Genomic DNA, 21897 nt, shown 5'->3' with positions numbered 1-21897 from the left:
ACTGGTCAGAGCCAGCCATGCTGCCCGTGCTGCCCGGCAGGAGGAGCGGGCCAGAGCGCTGGCGGCGCACTGAGGCTGTGGGGGACAGCAGGAGAGGGGTCAGGGGCTAGCCTCCCCAGCCGGGAGCTCAGGGACTGGGCAGGACAGTCCCGTGGGCCGGATGTGGCCCACGGGCCGTAGTTCATCCACCTCTGACCTAGACTGTTCTCAGTGGTAGCAGAAGACAGAACAAAGAGTAATGGTCTCAAGTTGCAGTGGGGGAGGTTTAGGTTGGATATTAGGAAAAACTTTTTCACCAGGAGGGTGGTGAAGCACTGGAATGGGTTACCTAGGGAGGTGGTGGAATCTCCTTCGTTTGAGGTTTTTAAGGTCAGGCTTGACAAAGCCCTAGCTGGCATGATTTAGTTGGGGATTGGCCCTGCTTTGAGCAGGGGGTTGGACTAGATGACCTCCTGAGGTCCCTTCCAACCCTGATATTCTATGATTCTGTGAAATCACAAGTAAAAAGTTATCTAGTAAAGAAGAAATGAATCCTTTTTTAACGTAACAAAAAATGTAAAAATTAAGAATTTGAATAAATGTAACTGAAGCAATTACTGCTTAATAAGTGTATAGATATAGGTATCCTCCTGGTTAGCAAAAAAGAAGCACCAAATTTAGCATAAAGGCTGTATTTAGTTGTAAGTTAACATGTTTTAATGGTTACTGACCAAGGAAAATAACTACAAAATACAAATGCAAAACACTATTGAAATGGACGATTTAAATCAAGGTTTCCTGCTTGCTGGTTTAAATTATCAATTTTAATTATTATTTAAATCAGTCTACCCTGGTGATCTTTCTGTTATCACCTTAGAACTTGCTTCCTGTCTTTCTTGCCATTGGTTTAGTTATGGTAATTGTGTAGATCAACGTCAAGGTGTCAACACAGCATTTTGCCACTGTGCCAGAGTGAATCACAGATTGTAACTGCTGAGTGTCATTGTGGGTGGTTGAAACAATAGGAGTATAACTGACATCTAAAAGCAGAGACAGATCTAGGTCAAATAAAAACAAGATATTTTGGAGGGTTAAAGTTGGCTTTTACTGTCCAGTTTGGGAAACTGTGATCCAGGAAATGAGTCACTCACGCTTGTATTTCTTCTCTTTACACAGTAAAAAAAAGGGCTCACTCTGAGTTCAGTAGTCTTATTGCATTTTAGTGTTTGATGTTCTTTCTGATTATTTTATACTAAAGCTTGCAATCTGTCTGCAGTTACTAGTGAGCTGGCTAATTCAGGCTTTTGCTGAAAGTGTGTTTTGGGGCAGAAGAGGGGTTGAGAAATGGGAACTGTGGCTTACTACACTTCTTAACTTTTCTTCCCAACTAGTGGTCACCTGAATTTCGAAACATTGCAATGTTTTGTTGATCTTTGGTCAAAAAGTATCATGCACAACAAATTCTCTGAGAACAAGGCATGTAGTCACACTGTGTTGCTTATCTAGAAAATAACCTGGAATTGTTCTCTTTTGTCATAGCTGGTTTCCCAATGGGCTATGCAGCAGCTGCCCCTGCCTATTCCCCCAACATGTACCCAGGAGCAAATCCTACCTTCCAAACAGGTATGCATAAAATACTTATTGCTTAGAAATACTCAAAAACTCTGTCTACATTAGAAGCATTTAAAATTGGGGGTGAGGAGACATGCATAAAGTTTTCTTTTACTTTGAAAATAGCATAAAATGGTGGTCTTCCAAACTAACCGGTGACTTCAGTTTTTGCATCTAGGGATGTTTACACAGTGTCCACATGCAGTCCCCTGTTATAGATAAGGGAGGACTTTAACTTGTTTTTGGGGAGGTTTGAGTTATTCAATTGCCAGTGACAAGTATTAGGTAGTTAAAATCCTTACAAAAATTTTTGATTACCTCTTTCCCTAGTCCCTTCTGACCTGACCCTCTGGATATTTCCCTTTATTTCCATGTCCCTCAGTAAGTCTCTTCCCTTCCCCTTTCAGAAAGGCGTCTGGAATATACCCTTTTATCACCTCCTCTGATCTTTCACCTCCTAAATTCTACGTGCCCCTTCCTACCGCAGGATCGTGCCTGTCATGCTCCTGCATACAGTGATTGTCCAACAATTCTAGCAGCAGGATGAAACAGCTATGATTCTGGACAGCTTTACTATTGTGTTCCTACTGGGTTGTGGGGAAAGAGCGGTGTTTAGGAACAACACTCTCATACTGCTCAGCTAAGGGGCCGGCAGGAGGAGGGATTTGGGGAGGAAAGAAGAAATGCACAGGGGCCAACGAACAGAAGTGAGAGAATCTCTGGAAGAATCCCTCAATGTGATGAGCATACTATTGCTATTGGAATGAATGAGAAACTGATAGTAGCTGTTAAATTAATCTCCAGTCGCAACAGAAGGATACACTCGGAAAGGGAACCATAGACTCTCTTTGAAAAGGGATATTACATTCAGATAAGAAATTGCAGAAATTGCTTACTGTCCTTTGTAAAATATTATGGCTTGCATAAATCTACATAAGCAATGAAAGGAAGAAGGAGAGTGGAGAAAAAGTAGCCTGTTTGTTGGTTTGCATATTGCTATACAACTTATCTAGAAAAATGTAGGATTTATCGATCAATGTGTAGCGCCTACCAAAGATGACTTGGGGGTGAGGGGGAAGAGAAAGGGAGGGCAGCAATGACAAATTAATTGGGAGGATGGAAAGAGAGGAATTTGTACGAAGAGCCTAATTCATAAATGGGCCATGTAAGAAACCACTGGTCTCAGCGCCTGCTATCGCTGGGGTCTTCATTTCCAGTGCCCCCTGCTGACCATTTCTTCGGCTATGCAATGGCCTGTCTGGCTACCTCTTCCATAGCATTGTTCTCCAGCTAGGTCACCTCTTTCAAGTTGTGTCCCCATCTGGAGTAACAAAAGTCCGACCAAAGAATCCACATCAACAACAGGGATTCTTCTGTCTCTCTTGGGCTACATTGAAGTTCCCTGCTCTTCACCCCTCTTCTTGGGGACTGCAGAATTCCTTCTTTGCTCCTTTAGCTGAGTAATGCCACCCATGTTTTTTTCCCTCCCTGGAGGCTCTTCTTCCAAGCAAGTTTCCTCACTGCCTTTCCTCCCCAAGGACTCCAGCAGTTTTCCCAAGGACCTCTCTGCTTCTTACAGGCCCTATTCCACAGCCTCCCAGAGGAACCTAATTGCTCCCTGTCTCTCCAGCCTGCCTTCGCCAGGCACTTCCCAGACAGAGGAAACTCTTCCCTCAGTGAGTTCTCTTCCCTCTTTATGTAGTTCTCCCTGACCTTTTCATAGGTGGGATCATTTGTTGTAATTGAGTCACCAGATGAGGATGAGCTGAAGATTAAATGCTATGTCACAAGCCAAGCTGAGCCTAACTCCTCTTAAAGGGCCAGCCAGCCTGGACACGTCAACACAGTGTGATTCCACAACAATTTATTTCAGGCAGTGTAAGCTTAACTAATCTTAATTTAACTCTTAAATTTACCTTAAAAAAATTAAGTGATGCCTGACATTCTGCAAACTGCTGCTCTAGGAAGTAGACAGTAGATGTTAGGTCTGGCTCTGGGAGGCTTGTCATTTGTACTATTCATGACTCTCATTACATAAAGTATGGTTGTAGTTACTCCTGCAGTTCAGTATTCAGTAATACCATTCTGATTTTACAGGTTTTTGTCTATGCACCTTCAACCCTAGATGAACATATCTATCAAGATGCTTTGCCGTTAAGTCCCCCATGCCTGAGATTGCCTCAGTGATAACTCTACGCCTTGTATGTACAAGGCAGGAGACAGGGTATATTTGATTTAAATAAGTAGTCAGGAAGACTCGATTTAATCATGGATTTCTACATAAAAGTGCGTTCTGGTTGGTTGTTATAACCTTAATATATATTCTTCACAACTCAGAGATTGATGTAGGTTTCATTTTTAGAAGGTACACACAATACATTTTTAAAGTGATTTATTTTTGAAAACTTTTCAGATTAGTTTTACAACTTATCAGAAAATGAATGATTGGTTATTTCATTTACCAAAGGTAGTTGAAGCAGATATTTATGAAGTCACTGGGAGGTGAACTATCTCCAGTTCACATTAATCATTAATTTTGGAGGATTTTCTTGCCATGCTGTATTAGGAGGAGAAAGAACATCACCAGACAGACATTTAAATTGTTTTATTTAACTAAAACAACATTATGTATTCTGGATTTTTTTCTTCAACAGCTGACATATATTTTAACAAAACAAGCATGTGAATTTTTTAATGTAGTTGAACATTCAAGTTTTTTAAAATCAGGTTTGTTTTTGTTAAAATTGTTTTTAACTAAAATAGTTAAATAAAATATATTTTTAAAAAAATTAAATAGGCTGTGTCAGCCAGGTCAACATGAGAAACTTAAAATATTGGCTTCTGCAGCTAACTCAGTCATCTGTCATTTTCACCTTCATTTTCCTGTTTGTTCATAATCTGGAAACGAAAAACAAGTTTTCCTGCTTTTTCAGGTCCCAAACGATTTCTCAATTTGGAATGAATTAGTCCAAAGGAAGAAAATATTCTTTCTACACTGGCAGAAGAAGCTACTGCTGTTAAAAGTGAGACTGTCACTTCAACAGTCTCTGGGTCCAAGTGCTTAAGTGACTTCCACCAGTTCACTGGTGTGACTTTCTTTAAAACATCATCAGCAAACCTATATTTCTTGAATGGCTCTTATTCCCAAACGGGGTCTCTTTTACGGCCTGCTGCCATTAGAGGTTTTCTCTTCTAGTGAGAGAATGATATGGTAGATCTCAAATCAATGAAGGGTACACTCAGAAAGACCTCAAGACTTCTGGAATATGCTGCTCAAACAGTTTCTCTTTTGTTTCTACTGTCTGTCCCTCCCTTCTCACATTTATCTCCAGACTTCTTCTCCAGATTTATTCCACCCCCAACAATCTTCTATTCATTGAACTTTTTGAAACTTCGCACTTTTAGAGAGAAGTAAGGGTTTGACTCTGTGTACCCAAATTTGCAGAGGGACAGTAGGGTTGAGGTCCGTTATTTCTCACCTCTATATATTATTTATTTAAAAACATTTTTGCTGTTAACAAGCGTGTTATCTCTGGAGACACAAATCCACAGTTTGAGAACTGCAAAACTAAGCATTTCTGATGGTATCTTCTAGCTTGAGCACTGAGTCCCATTGGGTAGATAAAAAGATTAACCTAAATAATCTATACAGAAGCCCCTGGCACCCCATAAGATTGGGTCCCTAATCCATGAACTATTGGAACTCATTTACAAAACTTTCCTTAAACATTACATGAATATATTGTCTCTTGCTGGAGAGTTAGAATTTATAATTTCTATTCCATGATGAGATATCTTTGAGCTACAATGTATCTTAATTAAAACTGTCTTTAGATTGCTTTTTGAGGGGGAAAAAACCTTTTTATAAAATTCCGATTATTATTGTTTTTAAATCATTGATTTCTATCCACCCTGGCAGGAGACCTGTCATCCATGTCCTGGTCAAAACTCTTATCACTTTGCTGAGAAATACCTATGCGTTGGAGTGTTAAGGACCATTGAGATAACTTAAGAGACCTCTGTTGTTTAGTTTTAATATCCAAGTCCTGTTGCAACTCCTTATAGTGGCTCCAGGGACTGCTGCTTTGTAGGCTTCTTAGCTTCTCCTTGAAAGCAAGGAGAAGAAGCCAGAAGCACCATGTGGGTCCACGGATGACTGGAATTGGTTCTGTGAACTGCTAGTTCTCTGCAGACAGTGGTTTAAGAGCCGTTGTATATGTAGATTTGGGCTCTGGATAGTCACACACAATCAGGCATAATTATCCTATATAAAAGTAAACAGCATATAATATACTTACCAAATTAAGGTCTTGATTAATTTTTATCCACAGCTCTTCAGTTCGTTCTCATTTAATATTTGGCCATTTGTCTTTCTGACATGCTTTATTGAATGAGCTGAACTTGCAACATGTTTATTAAGGTAGAACTTGTTCTACATTTGATGAAGGAAATATTTTTCACTTTTGTAGGGAATGATTAAAACTGGATAGAACTACCTCCTTGTTCACCATCCTCAAGCATACTAATTTTACTGAACGCTAACACCATGAGTTTTACTGCTGAATGGGGAAACCGAGAGCTCTTCTTTCAGAAGTAATAGTCAGCCATCATTTTTGGTTACTTTTTAAAAATTATTTTAAAATTTTTAAAATATTAAGTCCAGATTTTTCTACTTAAGACACATAGCTTCATTAGGCACTTGGTATTAGCCAGAAATTCCTGTTTAAAAAAAAAACCTAACTTTCCCAAGGAGGATGACAGTCACCGATCCCTTGCAAATCAGTACATTAACACATAATATCCTCTTTCTTTGAAGCAAATACTTAAACTGCACAAATCTGATACAGAAACTCAAGTTTTAAGTAGCTGCACAACTATAACCAATGGACTTCTAACGTCTAAGGCAAGATGGACCAGTCACTAGATTCTGTTTTTGGCACCTGCTGGTGGCTCTCTTAGAGTTAACACTCAGCGCTTTGCATCAGCTCCATGGAGCCATACCACATGAGGCAAGACCAGAAAGTGCCCTTACTGGGAATGCCGATTATATAGTTCAGCATGAGGGACTTGTGTGTGTGACTTGAGGCCTTGGTCTCCTCCCTTTCCCCTCAGAGCAGTCAGTCTAGGGCTGTTCATAGTGTGGCCCCACCTTCCATTGGCAGAGGTATGCACTGCTGGCAGAGGGCGTTCATATTCTAGCTTCTGCCAATTAAGGCCCACTGTCAGCAGTTAGGTTGCTGCTTCTCACTGTTTTCCTGCCTGCCCTGTCAGACATTGGCTCCATTATCCTAAGTCTCCTTACCCACTGAGTAGGCCCAAAGAACCTATGCCTTTTAGGTGTTCGGAGTCTGAGCCAAGAGCATATGCCTCAGTCACTGCATATCTGGGTAATAACTGCATAGCTCCTAACATGCCTGAGAGGGAGGCTCACTTCTATGGACCTCACGAGATGTGTAAAAGCATTCTGGTGGCATCAAGCCTTTTATCAATCTATTTTAAAAAATTCATAGGAGATCATTAGGAGCTGGTCTGCACACAAATTATATAAAGGTCTTTATTACTGAATACCAATAAAATGTAGGGACACAAGTGCCATTTTTAAAATGGGATTTAAGCTCTTAAGTGACTTAAGTGCTTGTGTTACTTGTATCTTACTTTAGCATTTAACCACTGAAGTCCAAATTTTAAAAATTTAGTTTAGGCATCCAAGTCTGAAAATGTTGGTATTTGCTGTTAAGTGGCAAGGAAATATCATTAAAGGTAACTTAAAAATGGAAGATGCAAGCGGGAGGTGTCACTGCACCCCTCCAAAATGTTTGAGAAGCCCTTCTAACCATTTAAAATAGTTCTAACCTGTAGAGTAGGGTAGTTCTGCCATTGCATAGTTTTCTGCTGAGATTTCTTCTTTGCAAAGAGATCACTGATTGTAATGATTATTAGTGTGTGCTGGGAACTTGGTTAGCATTTGATGCATTCCAAGCCATTTGGATCAAAACAGACGTACCCATTATGGTGGAGCTAAACTTCTCATCAGTGTCATAACAAATGTGAGTTACAGCATGAAGTAGACTTGAAAGAGATCCTAGTTAAGACATGTTTTCTAGATGCCAAAAGCCAAATGTGTTGTACAACCTCCTTCCTGATTTAATTGGGGATGGGTCCTGCTTTTGAGCAGGGGGTTGGACTAGCTGACCTCCTGAGGTCCCTTCCAACCCTGAGATTCTATGATTCCTCTCCCCGACATCAGAGTGTGGCCACGTTTGGCACAACTCTTCCCTTCTGCCACCTTCCTTATGTTCATTGGAGCACTTGACTCAGTCCGGGAGGGTCTTTGGATTTTTCATAGTCTTCTGTAGGAAAGCAGTTTCCTTATGTCCATTAGTTAATTGGAAAGTGGTGAGTTATGTGAATTAGTTGATCAACAGGCAGTCAGGTATTACTGACTATATCTGTCCTTATGTGACTAATACCTTTTAAGAATTTGTGCATAGGTATTGATGATAAAATATGATACTGAATAAGATAAATGTGAAACATGAGGGTTAAGAATAATAAATTCAGTTATGTTAGTCTCAAACTTTAGTACACAGTACTCTGTTCATTCTTACCTATGGCGCTTTAAAGCAGACTTGCCTTTGTTTCAGGTTATACACCAGGAACACCATATAAAGTATCCTGTTCACCCACCAGTGGTGCAGTGCCACCTTATTCTTCATCACCCAATCCCTACCAGACAGCTGTGTATCCGGTTCGAAGTGCCTATCCACAGCAGAATCCATATGCACAGGTAAAAAGTAAAGCTCAACTGTTTTGTGCCAGTTCAAATAGTATCTTGCTTTCAGCATGCATTGTAAACTTTTAAACTCTAAATGTTGTTTCATGAAATAAAGATGACTGCTTATTTCTACCTGTTTTGAGGGTTTGTTACCAGAATGCTTCATGTATATATATAAAAAAAAACTTAATTCCCTGTCCAGCATGTAAATTTATGTTGTGCACAGTGATGGGCTTCTCCCTTGTAATTCTTCTGCTCTGCGCTGATTAGGCCTCAACTGGAGTATTCTGTCCAGTTCTGGGTGCAACATTTCATGAAAGATGTGGACAAATTGGAGAAAGTCCAGAGAAGAGCAATGAAAATTATTAAAGGTCTAGAAAACATGACCTGTGAGGGAAGATTGAGAGGTGAGGTGGAGGGAAGGATTTGTTTAGTGTGGAGAAGACGACTGAGAGGGAGGGGACATAAGTGCAAGTACACAAGGTGTTTAGAAGGAGGAGGCAGAAAAATTATTCTCTTTAACCTCTGAGAATAGGACAAGAAGCAATGGGCTTAAATTGCAGCAAGGGCAGTTTAGGTGAGACATAAGGAAAAACTTCCTAACTGTTTGGGCGGTTAGGCACCGGAATAAATTGCCCAGAGAGGTTGTGGAATCTCCATCATTGGAGATTTTTAAGAGCTGGTTAGACAAACACCTGTCAGGGGTGGTCTAGATAATACTTAGTCCTGCCATGAGTCCACGGGACTGGACTAGATCATCTCTTGAGGTCCCTTCCAGTTCTACGATCCTGTACTAGTACACTAAAGTCAAGAGTTTAAAAAACGGGTGCCTAAAATTAGGCTTCTGAGTCCAGATTTAGACATCTGAACATATGGCCTTAATTTTCAAAAATGTTGAGAGACTCATTAAAGTCCATGTGAGCTTGTGTTCAGCACATTTGAAAATGTTAGCTTTAGTTATCTAAATAGGTCACCTAATTTTGAAAAGTGTTTAAGCCACATTATATAAGTTAGAAACATGAAAATCAAAAGTTGGAAACTTGAAAATGAGTGAGACTTGAGTCTAAGTGCCTAAGTCACTTATGAAAATAGCACGTTAGCTTCCAAATCTCTTCGGGTAAAATTACAGAAGTGCCTGTGTCTGGACTTGGAAAATAAATTTTGGGCACTCCTTTTCTTAAGTTCTTAACCCCTGTTTCAAAGTGCTGCTATGAGAGGATTGTGGCAGCTGCTGTTGCTCCTTTATGCAGGAATAGCAGGATCACACTGATGCTGTCCTGGTCAGTTTCACTCCACTTCTACTGTGCCATGGTGAAAACAGGAACAGAAGCCTGATTGTTCAATGTTGTGGGGTAGAGACAGAGGTCTCTTACCTTTTCCTGACCTTCCAAAGAGTGATGGTTCCATACAGAGTACTTCCCCAATGACCCAGCTGAAGCAGCATAATGAAACTGATGATAGCATCAGTTTCAGTCTTCTGCATCACTAGACAAGTATCTAGGATACAGTGGCATAAGTGTGATGCTATGGAGAGGTCAGAAGTAGAAGCAAGGAGGAAAGAGCTGGGGCAGGGCTAGATGAAAACTGACTCGGAAAAGTGAGCAGCCCTTCGGAGTCAGGGTACAGCATGTTGTAATATTTAAGTAAACTTGCTTGCAGGGCCTTGGCAGTACTCTGAAGTGGTCTACTTGGGCCCTGCGGGAAGAAAGCTTCACCATGTTGCACTCTAGTAACCTTTTAGGGCTTTTGATTCTGGAAGAAGACACACCCAATCCTCAGCCAGGTAGTTTACTGCCTTTAGGGAAAGCAACCTTGAAGGATCCCCAGGGCATGAGAGGGGAGGGGAGGGGACAAAACCACAAAATCCAGATGCAGAGAAGAGACAAAACAGCTTAATTCTAGAGAGAGCTTGTATTTGGGACTTTTGGCTGCCCAACCAGTAGTTAGTTGCTGAAAAACCCTCTTTTTCAACCCTGAAGTTTTAGTTTCTCTGTTTGAGTTTTAAGTATTCTGTCTCCAGTCCCTGACATACATCAGACTCCTATTTCTGGAATAACACATTGCTGCCGTGAACATCTCAAAGGTTGAATTATTGCTTTCAGTACATGTGATAGTGAAAATATACTTAGTAGGTTTACTTATTTTCTTTTCCAACAGCAAGGCACTTACTACACACAGCCTTTATATGCAGCACCACCCCACGTAATCCATCACACCACAGTTGTGCAGCCTAATGGCATGCCAGCAACTATGTATCCTGCTCCAATTCCACCACCAAGAGGAAATGGTGTGACTATGGGAATGGTGGCTGGGACCACTATGGCAATGTCAGCAGGTAGATTGATTTATATTGCTTACACTTTTTGATGAAGTATAGTTTGGGTTTGTGGTCCATTTCGTACAATATGGATGCATTACATGTTAAGGCCTTACCAGAAATGTACTGCAGTTACAGGTTTCCCACAACCACTAATTTTGTTTGAGATGTTTGTGTGCTTGTATATGAATTTTAAGCCATTCTAACGACAAAATCCTAGTACTCTGGATCAGGCCAAGTAAGCAGCATAGAAACATTGAAACCAAGGAAATCTGACGTGGCATTCTAATTGCAGCACGAGGGGCTTTTGTTCCTCTAGTCACTTGGGGTTTGGGAATTAAAGAGTACAGTTCTCTTTCCCAGGCTGAGTACTAAGTAAACTCTCCATTCTAGTTAATCAGATAGAGAATCATTGGTCAGAACTGCCAAGAGTGATGCCAAGCTGCACTTTCAGAGGGAAGGTTTTAGGGCCTGGACATAATGCAAGGACATCTGTGGTCAGCACATTTGACTGTCAGTTACTGGTGCCCATGTGCTAACATGTTTTTTTAGTGTTGTCAGAACAACATAGTTTTATAACTAAGACCTAGGTTGTAATATTGTTCCCTAAAACAGTTACAGAACACGCAGTCCTGGCCGTATTAGTCCTAAACTTTGTTAGAACTTGAGCGACTTTGTCAATCTGAAGAAATTGGTGTCTTTGATTGAATGTCTCAAAAACAAGTCTGTTTCTAGTACAGAATTATACACTTGAAGTGCTTCTCCCCAGAATTTTGAGTGATGCTGTTGTTTAATGATCAACAGTGTAAGAATTCTATTTTTCCCCGCGTCACTGCTGCTCTTTGATAACTTACAAGTTTTCAGATGGGCAAACCAAGGTGAACTAATGATTGTGTTACATGGTAGTCTTCTGGATTACTCCAACTACAGATTTCAGCTTTCTAACCTCCGGTATCCCACAGCCCTGGTGGGGATATTTTTTCAGGACCAGCACTGTGTGCTCTCTTCATTACCTTTGTATTTTTCCCAGTTTCTTTTTTGAGTGTGGGGTAAGCTGCAGCAACTAAACATTAGTAATTTGTATGTGAAGTGCTGTAGAAGGAAACTGTTAGGATTCTGGGGTCCCAGTCTGTTGCCTTCTACAGTCTCTCCATCTATAAAACCCATTTGCACAGACAGGAACTAAATTATACTTACTCTAGTGAATTTTCTTTTGCATCAGGTGTTCCTACAGCACACAGAGCCTGCTGTGAGGAAAAGTATTTTTTGGTGTATAATGTGTGCTTATGATCTGGAGCTGCTGCTAAGTAGTTATTCGCTAAAAGTATCTAAACATGCATTGGAGAGAATATCAAAGTGTTCTTGTTGCATAAACATTTGAAGGAAGGTAGATGGAATTGAAAATGCTAAGATACAGATTCACAAGTTTCATATTGGTATATGTCAAAAGATGTACAAGTTCTGATTAATATGGTTTTGGTTTTCAGTTGACCATTTAATAAGTGTTGAAAGGCATATTTGTGAAAAATATTTAATATAAAAATGTTTTGTTTCTCCTAGGTACTTTGTTGACAACTCATTCCCCAACTCCAGTAGCCCCTCATCCAGTTACTATGCCCACATATCGGGCTCCAGGAACACCAACCTATAGCTATGTGCCCCCCCAGTGGTGATTATTCTGGCAGTGTAAGTTACCAGTGCCTACAGTTGAAACAGTGACCTGTATATAAATGTCAGTTCATTTTGATTAAGTTGTGTAGAAGGAAGGATGTTTTTTAAACACAGTGTGTCTGTCTTCTGCTGAGACTTCCTTTTTCTGCATATTCATCTGATTGGTGCCTGTATATAGAATTCAAAATGATCTATTTCTCAAAATACAGCATTTTAATTTACACAGCTGTAGAAATGTTAGGTTTGATGAATCCCAGGCCCTGTTGGGTCCATATGAAACAGAGACTAGTTTGCTCAGTTTGGGTTTTGTGACAATTCCTGAATCCAACAACACTCTGATTCATGAGTGGAAAAAATATGTAAAACACGGAAGTTGGATCAGCTTAAATAAGGGGGCTATTTGGATCAGCATAAATAAAGGGGCACTTAATATTTCCTTCGTGATGAACATTTCCCAGAAAGAGAGGCTGCTAACTAGTAAGCGTAAGAAACTGATAATTCCCATCACCCAAATTCAGGTGGGTTTAAATTTAAATTTGAACTGTTTACAGTTTTCATGGAAAAATCATTACAGCCTGTAGCACAGTTTAAACTATACATGGAGAAAAAAAGACTTGTGAAATCTGCTTTAGATTTCTACTGATAAAACAATGTAATTAACTAATGTATGAAGCCAGCATATTATACATTTTTTTTTAGTTTTAATGGGGGAGCGCTGCTTAAAATTGACATGGCTTATTGTTCTTACTCTTTTGGGGGCCTGATTCTGCTCACGTTTCAACAGTGCAAATCAGGAGTAACTCCACTAGTGTAAATTACATGTTTATAAAACCAGTGTGAGAGCAGAATCGGGCTGGCTCCCTTCATTTATTGCTCTGTTCAATGTTTATAACAAGTTAAGACAAAATCTAACTGTCCCCTGTTTTCGGTGTCCCTTTCTATGATTGGAAGTCAGGAGCTTGCTGATATGTTCTGGTTCTGCCGTGGGCTCATTGTGTGCCCTTTGAATAAGGCGTTTAATATCTGTTCCTCAGTTCTCAGATCTGTAAAAAGAAGCTACCACTACCCCCTCAGTGGTATTGGCTTAAATATCTGAAGTGGTTTGCACTAATAGCACATTTCAGCTAAGCATGCTATATGTGTACATAAAGGGACAATGTGTTGTGACCACAAGGGCAGAATTGTTAAGGATGATTAAGTTGCGTATAACAATGTACACGTTGTCCACCAATAACCTTTCAATATGCAGCTAGGGTGCGGGAATGATTCTGTAATCCTTGCTTGCACAAAGTTTCCAGTGACATCAGGGAAACCTTGCTGGAGTAAGCTATAGGATTGGGACCATTATAATAAACTCTCATCTAGCATTTTTCATCTGCAAATCTTATTTTATGCTTTCCTTTGTTCTGTTCTTCTGAGGCAAAGAAGTAAAGTGACTCTTTTAGGGTCCCACAATAGATGATTGGCCGAGCAGGGACTAACACTTAGCTCTGCTGACCTATATATGTGGCTTTTGCATAAGTTGTGACTCCTGGCCAGCATCATAGCCACTGGACCATGTTGTGACCAGTATAATTTCTGCAGTATCGCAGTGGAATGATTGTTAAACTTCACCAGTATAAGCTTATCTGAAGGGAGTGTCATTCGTATGAAACACAGTGTGTGCACAGGTCTTTCTGTAAATATCTTATTACTAAAACTGATATATTTGGAATGAAGTAACTACGGATTTTCTTAAGGTAATTTCTTCAGTTGCTCAGTGCTTTGTTAGCCTTTAATACTTAGCAGCTTTCTTCAAATGAGATGTGAAAGAAAAGTATTATGCTTTGACTTAAAACATTTCGGTGGCAGTATTAAAAACTGCCTGCATTTGGAGCAGTTAGCTATTTTATGTGGATTTTGGCAAATCTGGAATGTCTGTTCTCTTTTGCTTGTGAAGTCCGTGGAATGTCAGTGAGGGGTTTGCTTCCTAAAACCTAGTCCTTTTTTGTACCAGATCTGTGCCAGCAATCATGTTATAAGTAGCATTTGAGGCAGAATTTGGGCTATGAAATTTGTAGGAAAACCTCTTCACTGCCAAAGCTACACAAAAATAACACCTCCGTGGATGTTGGGTGTATGAGGGAAAACAAAGGGTCTTACATTCAGAATTGCTGCAGTAAAGTACGAAGTACTTGAGTGCGCTACAAATTCCTCAGTGGGAAAATTCAAAAGCTAACAATAAATATTTTTTAAATCAAATACTTTGTCAGTGACCTTTTTTAAAAAAAAGTCTAGTCAACGTAAGATATTCTAGTAATAAAAACTGCTGTCCCTGATTCACCCCAGTTGGTGACTTAAAGGGCTGTGAGTGGATGGTGGGTTTACAGCATAACTGCTACAAAGTAGCATTAGGTTATAGTCTGTTTTAAATGCATTCCTGTGTAGAGCTTGCAGCATTAAACTAGATTCTGGGGTGTTACTTGAGTATCTATCTTGCCTCTTTCTCTCTGAATGTAGGTTTGAAGATGGGAGATATGCAATCAAGTAATTGAGGTTTAAAAGTTGGTGCTGAAGCCCTCATGCCTCCAACCAGGACTTTCTTTCTTCTGAATGCTTTCAACACTTGCTAAACACTACTAATTCCAGATCACTGAAGATTTTTCCAGTGCGGCATATCTTACATCTTGGAACTCCAGCAGTTAGTCTTAAAGCAAATCCTGTTTTGTGGACTGTCTTGCAATTTTTTAGCTAATTATAATGATAAAAAAGGGAGTATAAACTTATTCTGATCCATATCTAGTTGAATGCATGTTTAAAAAAAAAAAAGGCAACAAAAAAACAAAGCTTGCTCATGCAGTGACTGATGCAAAAACCATATGCAAAATCCAAAGGAACCGAAAAGTGTTTTACAACTTGTATCACTAATGCACTGTTGTAACATATGCAGGGTCTTAAAAGGTAGTATCGCAAAAGTGAATTTCTTTATAGAATACCATAATATACATTAGATAACTGCTTCAACCTTTTTGGGTTGATGCAGTTGCCAGTTAAAAGGAGGGGGAAAATTATTTAAGTTATGTATTCCTTTCTAATTAAATTCAGCTAACACAAATTGGAGCGACTGGAAATAGTCTGATGAGCTGTAGAAATCCTGCACAGAATTAGTTTACCACATTTACCTTTTCATTTCTATTGTGTGGATGCAGTGTTATGCGGACATTCTTAAGGATCAGAATGGAATGATAAATGAAGTTTTGTGTGGCCAGTCAATGAAAAATGTGAATAAAGCAGCCTTCCAAGCTGCCCACATCCTTAAGGCAAATCTCTGCCATTATATGAGGAGGTAACACCATATATGTATGTATAAAAATGAATTCTGACTCCTGAAAAAAATACATGGTGATAGAATCAGATTTTTTTTGGCTTCAGTCCAGGAAATCCATTCTGTTTTTCCCCTAAAGAATGTTCTAATCAGCTGAAAATGTATGTGCAGTTGACGCAGCTTGCTTTTCTAATACTTAAGAAATGCTAGGGTTTTCCGCAACCAACAGGAGGAGTTCAACTACATATTATCCTGAAGAAAGTTTGTGTGCTTGTTAAGTGTATTAAAGGGGAACAAACCATTTTAACACAATTTCCTTTTAGCTTATATTACATGCCAATGTGGTTTATGGGTGCAGTATAGCAGGGCTGTCAGAATGTAGAGATTTCAGAAACTTTTTTTTAAGCAAAAACAAATAGATCATAGTAGGAGTCATTCATTGGTTACAAAATTGTTGATGTAATTGTTGGGTTTTCCTTTTTTTACCTCCTTAATTGCACTTGGAAAGCATGCAAATTAAGACTGACTGCAGATTAGTGTTTCATTGCAATGAGTCATTTCTGGTGTTCTTGCTCGCAGCTTCAATTTTTAAAAAGTACCTCAAAGCAAATGCTGTGAGGATAAAGGGCTAGCCTTGGAACCCATTTGTATACCAAAATCATTATGGGAAAGATTTTAAATTTTTAAATTTGAATATTGCACAAAAAAATCAAGGTTTTTTCTGAAACCTGCCTGATTTATGATTCCAGTAAGATGCAATTTTTTTCCAGATACATTCTGCCCGCAATAAATTATGCGGTAAATGGTTATAAAATGTTGTTCCCTTTTAAGAGTTTACATAGAGGTATGTCAGGCTGTAGTGTTTGTAGTCTAATTTCCATCCAAAAGTAATGTTTTTTTTTTTTAAAGTTGTGTATCTACTTGGGCTTTGTGTTGGGGTGGTCTGCTCCTTCTACGGGTTTGGCAGCTACTTCAGGGTAGCATCAGTGCTGATTTAATGCTGCCGTTCCCATACTCTACCCTGGTGGGAGGTGTGGGCACCTGAATGCCCATAGAGGTTAGAGTCTTCAGTAACTATTTTTTACAATAAGCACTCTTCGTATTTTTTTACTTCCATGTTTTGTTTTATAAAGTTTAGGATTATTTTGCATGGATCACTGTAAACAGACTACCCCTTATTGCTAATGCCTTTAACATAACTATGGTGTTAACTATAAGTACTTTAAAACTACTCGTGAGCACTTACTACAGCTTAAGGATTTCCATATATTTATATATGGAGCAGAGAATTACCCCAAACAAACCATTTGAATCTGTACTGCTTTGTTCAAGTCTGTTTAACAATTCCATTCGTGTAGTAGGTTTGCAGCATTGACTGGTCAAGTGCTCCAGAAGCTGTAGTGAACATTAATACAGTTTAGCTAGTTTAGAGTGAGAGTTTCATTGTCTTTGTATGTTTTTAATAAAAATAGTTGTGAGGTAAGAAACAATGCTGTCTTGGGGAGAAGCTATAGAGAACAAGTTTTAAGCTTTGCTGTCTCCTGTCTTGTTTCCCAGTGATAACAAAGCTTTGAAACCCTAGGAGAGAACTTTCATGAATGCTGTGATAGATAAATAGTCATGGAAAGAATATAAAGTCCTATATATTTGCTCTGATTTTAGATTCCTAAATGTTTCCTTGGAATTGTTGTCTCCTAATAGTACTATTCCATAACATTTAGGGGGTCTCGCTTGAGCACTTTTTTCTAAGTTGCATTATGGGATTCATCCACAAAGGGGAAATTGTACCTTGGAAAAGGTATTGCACCTTCCAGATGTGATATAAACTAATGGGAGGTTTGATCTGTTCTCCAGTAGTTTAAGGGATTAACCAAAAGCACAGTGGTGGGGGAGGGGGCGGTGTGTATATAAACTATCGTAATGGCATTTTGTTGCAAATAGTGGAAAGCATGGATATGAAACTGGGATAAAAATCATACATTACACAGTGGGGGTCTTATGAAACATTCTCTCCTGCATTTTCTATTACATTCCCTATTTAAAATCCTGTATAGCTTTACACACACACACACACACACACATAGACATAGACACGGTATGTGGCTGCATTGGAGATTTCCAGAAAATGAAAGGGCTCTAGTGCAGTAGAAACCAGTTCAAATCAAGCTTCTCTGAAACTTTTATGGCAGCTTCATATAATAGAATAAAAAAGAATACTACTTTAAAAGTGTAGTTGAAGACGGCTATTACAGCAATAATACGAGAGAAGTCCAACATACATTTTCGATCTAACTTCAACTGTTGTATTTAAACAAAGTATTAAGGCTCAGGAGTTCCCTGTGTTAGTAACATCTGGTTGTGTCTCTTAAATGTAGCAACGAAATCAAGTCATATTCTTGAAAATGGCTAAATAACTGGCATCAGAAGCTGGTAGCCCTAATCTGTAGTGTGGTCATTAACCAGCCAATAGGAAGGAAATAGAACTTCATTATTTTAAACCTTGTTTATTAACTTATTTTAACCAACCATTTCCTGTTGAAGTTTTAGAAGACTTACGGAATTGCTGTTCTTGAAAGCTTTTTGAGTGTACTATGCAAGTTAAGGGCTTAGATGCAGCAGTAGATGACAAAAGTTCATAATTTGGGATTAAGTTGAAGTCATTCCTCCTACGACCTCACTCACTGAAAAGCCCCTTCAGTATCACCATGTCTTAGTGTTTTCTGACTTATAGTTCATGGTGCAGATATGTACAGCAGGGTACTCCACATTGATTAGTCTTTACAGAGCAATCTAGCTTAATGTCTACAGAGGGAATAGGCCTCTTACAGTATCTGAGCCAAAAACATTTCAGAATTTTGACTCAATAGCTCCCCCAGTGCTTGGACATAGTATTGGATACCATTAGTTTTGGCTTAAACATGTTAATTTTGCCAGAATGGAGAAATGCAGCAATCTTTTGACACCATCATTAACTGTAGGTTTAAAAGCATATAAGAGAATAGAAAATACCTTGTATGTGAAATCCTCACTTACAGGCACAGAAACAGTGAGGTGATACTTCAGTTAAACTTCTGGGAAGAGAGGACAGATGTCCTGATTATTGTTTGCATAACTTGAAACTAACCAGAGAAAGAAGCTTGGGCCAGTGTCTGTAGAAAATACACACGTTTTATGCCCATTCTTCTCCGGCAGGTGTAAATTATCCTATAGTGACTATTTGTGGAGGTTTGAAACAATCCATTAATCCCCAGTTTAAAATGCATTCTGTTAATGGAAAACCGGTTAGAAAACATAAGGAAGAGTTAAACTTGTCCATGTATTTCTAATTAAGGAAGCATTAAGCAGATAAATTTTACTTACTGTAAGCCATCTGTACACACAGTTGGGAATGTTAATAAGGAAAACAGTGCAGGGAGACAGGATCATTTTTCACTAACATGCCTCATTCAGAATGTTCAGGCCTGTTTGAAGATTTCCTCTTCTAAGCTAGTGAGGACTTTCCAGCAGGTGCTGTTTACCCTGTGAGTGTGTAGGGAGGGGATGAGAAGTGATGAGGCCACTAACGTTGAGGGGAGGAGGGGGCTGCTGTGGAGGAGGAACAATGCTTAGCTGGGAGAGAAAAACCTCTTCCCTTGTCTCTTGAATGTGACATTTGGGATTATTGGACTACCACAGTGTTGCAGGTCCACTTGTAATATCAAATATTCTGAACAGTTTATAGCCTGAAGCTCCAACATCAAAAAAGTAAACGTGACTTTCCAGGCCTGTTGTGCCTTTTGGGACTTAACAGGCAAATGGGGAAAGCTTCTTTAGCTGGCTGCTGTACAGACTTGTTTCAAGTAGAATGGATTTGTTAATGGTTTTTTTAATTGTAGTGCTATTATTGGCTGCCCTCAGATCCTACAATTTGAAAAAGGGGGGGGGGGGGAAGTGAGTGCATGTAACAGAAGTACAAGAGGCCCCAGTAATAGCTCTCTGTTTGTTACGAAATAGGCACAGGTTTCCTTTTTTATGACTTTTTTTAAAACTGTCTTACAAGCAGTTATATTGGTACTTTTTGAAGTTTAGGTAAATGTTGTCTTCCAGAATAAGTTTTAAAGCATCACTCACTTCTGCATTGAACTATTGCATCAACACACAAAGGAGTGGAGATTCCATTCTGAGCCAGTTCAATTATGTGTAAATTCATACTTTTTTATTTTTATGCAATCCAACGAGTAGATGAGCTCAGATTTAAATTCTTAAAAGCACGTTTATTGTAACAAGAATTGTTATGTATTAATACTTCAGTTTTCAATAAAGGTTGACTTGTGTTGCTTATTATGGTCTCGCTATCTTGTTATTAAAAACACTGGTCACATTTTTTATTATTTAATTGCTGACAGCATAACAAATATAACATGTTAGAATAACTTCCTTATGAATTTTCAGGTTACTGAACTTAACTGATTAGCTGAATATTTTCTTCCCTTCCATCAGTTAGCTACACTTAAAACAAATAAACTCTCTTGTGGTGGCTTAAATTAATAGAATCCCTGCTAGAATTGTAGCTGTCCAGTTGGGTCCAGAGTAACATGGCTCCGTAGTCTGCCAAGGGCTACCCACAATTGCAGGTATTGCTTCCTAATTTCAGCCCTGGGTGTGCCTGGTGCCCAAAGGGGCCTGAGTGCAGAAGAGATAAATCTGCCCTGCCACCAACTAGCCACCAGAAACAATGGAGCACTTCACTTAGCAGAGTGGGAATAAGCTGCCCCGTCTGAGTATATAGCAGGGATGGTGTAGCTCCATGTTGTCCCCTTTGACATCTCTGTCTAATTGGTATGATTGAGTCCTTAGAGCATAAGGAAAATGTGTAACTGTATAACTTAGTGAAACCAATGAAATGCACATGCATTTTCACAATGCCTTAGTGTTTGTCTTGTATCTGGGATTCAGTGATCTCTTAAAGAAAGGCAACAAGCCTTGAGTAGGAGGAAGTTTAGGATTAATTAGGTTATTCTTTTGGGCTTTCCACACAAGCAAATTCATGAGTAGGAGAGATGAAGACAGCTAGTCTAGTCCTTTAGAGGGCAGGTGGCTGTAAACATTCTTCAGTTCATAGTCAGGAAGCAAGACAAAGAGTGAAACTTGAACATTATGACTTTTGGGTATAATGTTTCATACAAGAGGATCAGTATTTATTTTAGGTTTTTGACCTGAAATAGTTTGATAATACTCCATCAAAGCAATGTGCATTTGAAGAGAGACGGGAAGGTAGTACGACATCATGGAAATCTTACTGCAAGTGTAAGTTGTCTGGACTTTGAAATTGCATAGGGTTCCCTGTTCCATTATGTACTTCTGCAGTTACCAACCAGCATAACTCCTGCATCTGTGGCTGGGCATTTAACTTCTAGGATGTGTCTTGATGAGTTTTTTACCTCCAGTTAATTGATTGCCAATAGATAAGGTAAACTACAAATGTTTGGATGGTTGTGGGGAGTGTCCAGACTGGTTTTTACAAACACACGTTAGCTGCATTGAGTTAATTGTCAGTCAGTTAACTTGAGGGAGGAAAAACTAGTGAAGACAAACCCTTCACAAAACTACCAGAACATGAATGGTATGTGTGGGGGTGATGTACAATTTTGCTAATCCCCCATCTCATATAATTAAAATAACAAACACTTTAGTGCAAAGGAGTCTTCCTGCGTGGGCCACCCCCCAGGGGTAATGGCCAGGGTAGGAAAATCCATTTTTTGGCCCAGGTTTAAATATATTAAGAGACAAAGCCTTCAACATTCTAGAAACATATCTGTGCAGCTTGGACCACTCTGACTGGTGTTTGGCTTCCCCCTCTGTTCTCTTAGCAGTATTTTCAAGGTAGGCCCCAGGGCAAGCCCAAGGAGTGCTCCTCCAGCAAATAAAAAGAAACCAATTTGCAAACAAAACAAAGGGGGATGCCTTTCCCTGACCTCTGGCGGATGGATCTTGGGGAGGGGAAGGGGAGGTTTTGTCCTGTTGTTCCCTGGTGTCAGTCCTTCCCCTAAACAGGCAGTCAGTTTGGTTATTCCGCCCCCCTTGGAGAGTAGCAGCCTCTCACCCTGGAGAAGCCCATCACCCTGCAGCTATTATCCCTGCAGCAGCTTGTCATTCTCTCCCACACCAGAAGAGGGTTTTTAGACTCAGGTATCCCTAATTGACCTAAGGTAACCCCTTCTCAGCTTATAGGGAAAAGGTCCTTTATTATTCTAGGGCTGA

General features: G+C 39.5%; 1 protein-coding gene across 2 annotated transcripts in view; it reads left to right on the top strand.

The window, feature by feature from the left end:
- Positions 1–19977, top strand: part of FAM168B (family with sequence similarity 168 member B) — a 33393-nt gene extending 13416 nt beyond the window's left edge. For both annotated transcript variants that reach the window (XM_077827357.1, XM_077827356.1), the window contains exons 3-7: positions 1519–1602; positions 8235–8377; positions 10523–10700; positions 12243–12368; positions 14853–19977. In XM_077827357.1, coding sequence (XP_077683483.1) covers positions 1519–1602; positions 8235–8377; positions 10523–10700; positions 12243–12355 — 518 coding nt within the window. In that variant the 3' untranslated portion in view covers positions 12356–12368; positions 14853–19977. The remainder of the gene's footprint in view (positions 1–1518; positions 1603–8234; positions 8378–10522; positions 10701–12242; positions 12369–14852) is intronic.
- The last annotated feature ends 1920 nt before the right edge of the window (positions 19978–21897 follow it).

This window comes from Eretmochelys imbricata, chromosome 9 (genome assembly GCF_965152235.1).
Source record: "Eretmochelys imbricata isolate rEreImb1 chromosome 9, rEreImb1.hap1, whole genome shotgun sequence".
In the NCBI taxonomy this organism is placed as follows: domain Eukaryota; kingdom Metazoa; phylum Chordata; order Testudines; family Cheloniidae; genus Eretmochelys; species Eretmochelys imbricata.
The sequence above is the reverse complement of the archived record's forward strand: the minus strand, read 5'-3'. Positions and strand labels throughout refer to the sequence as shown.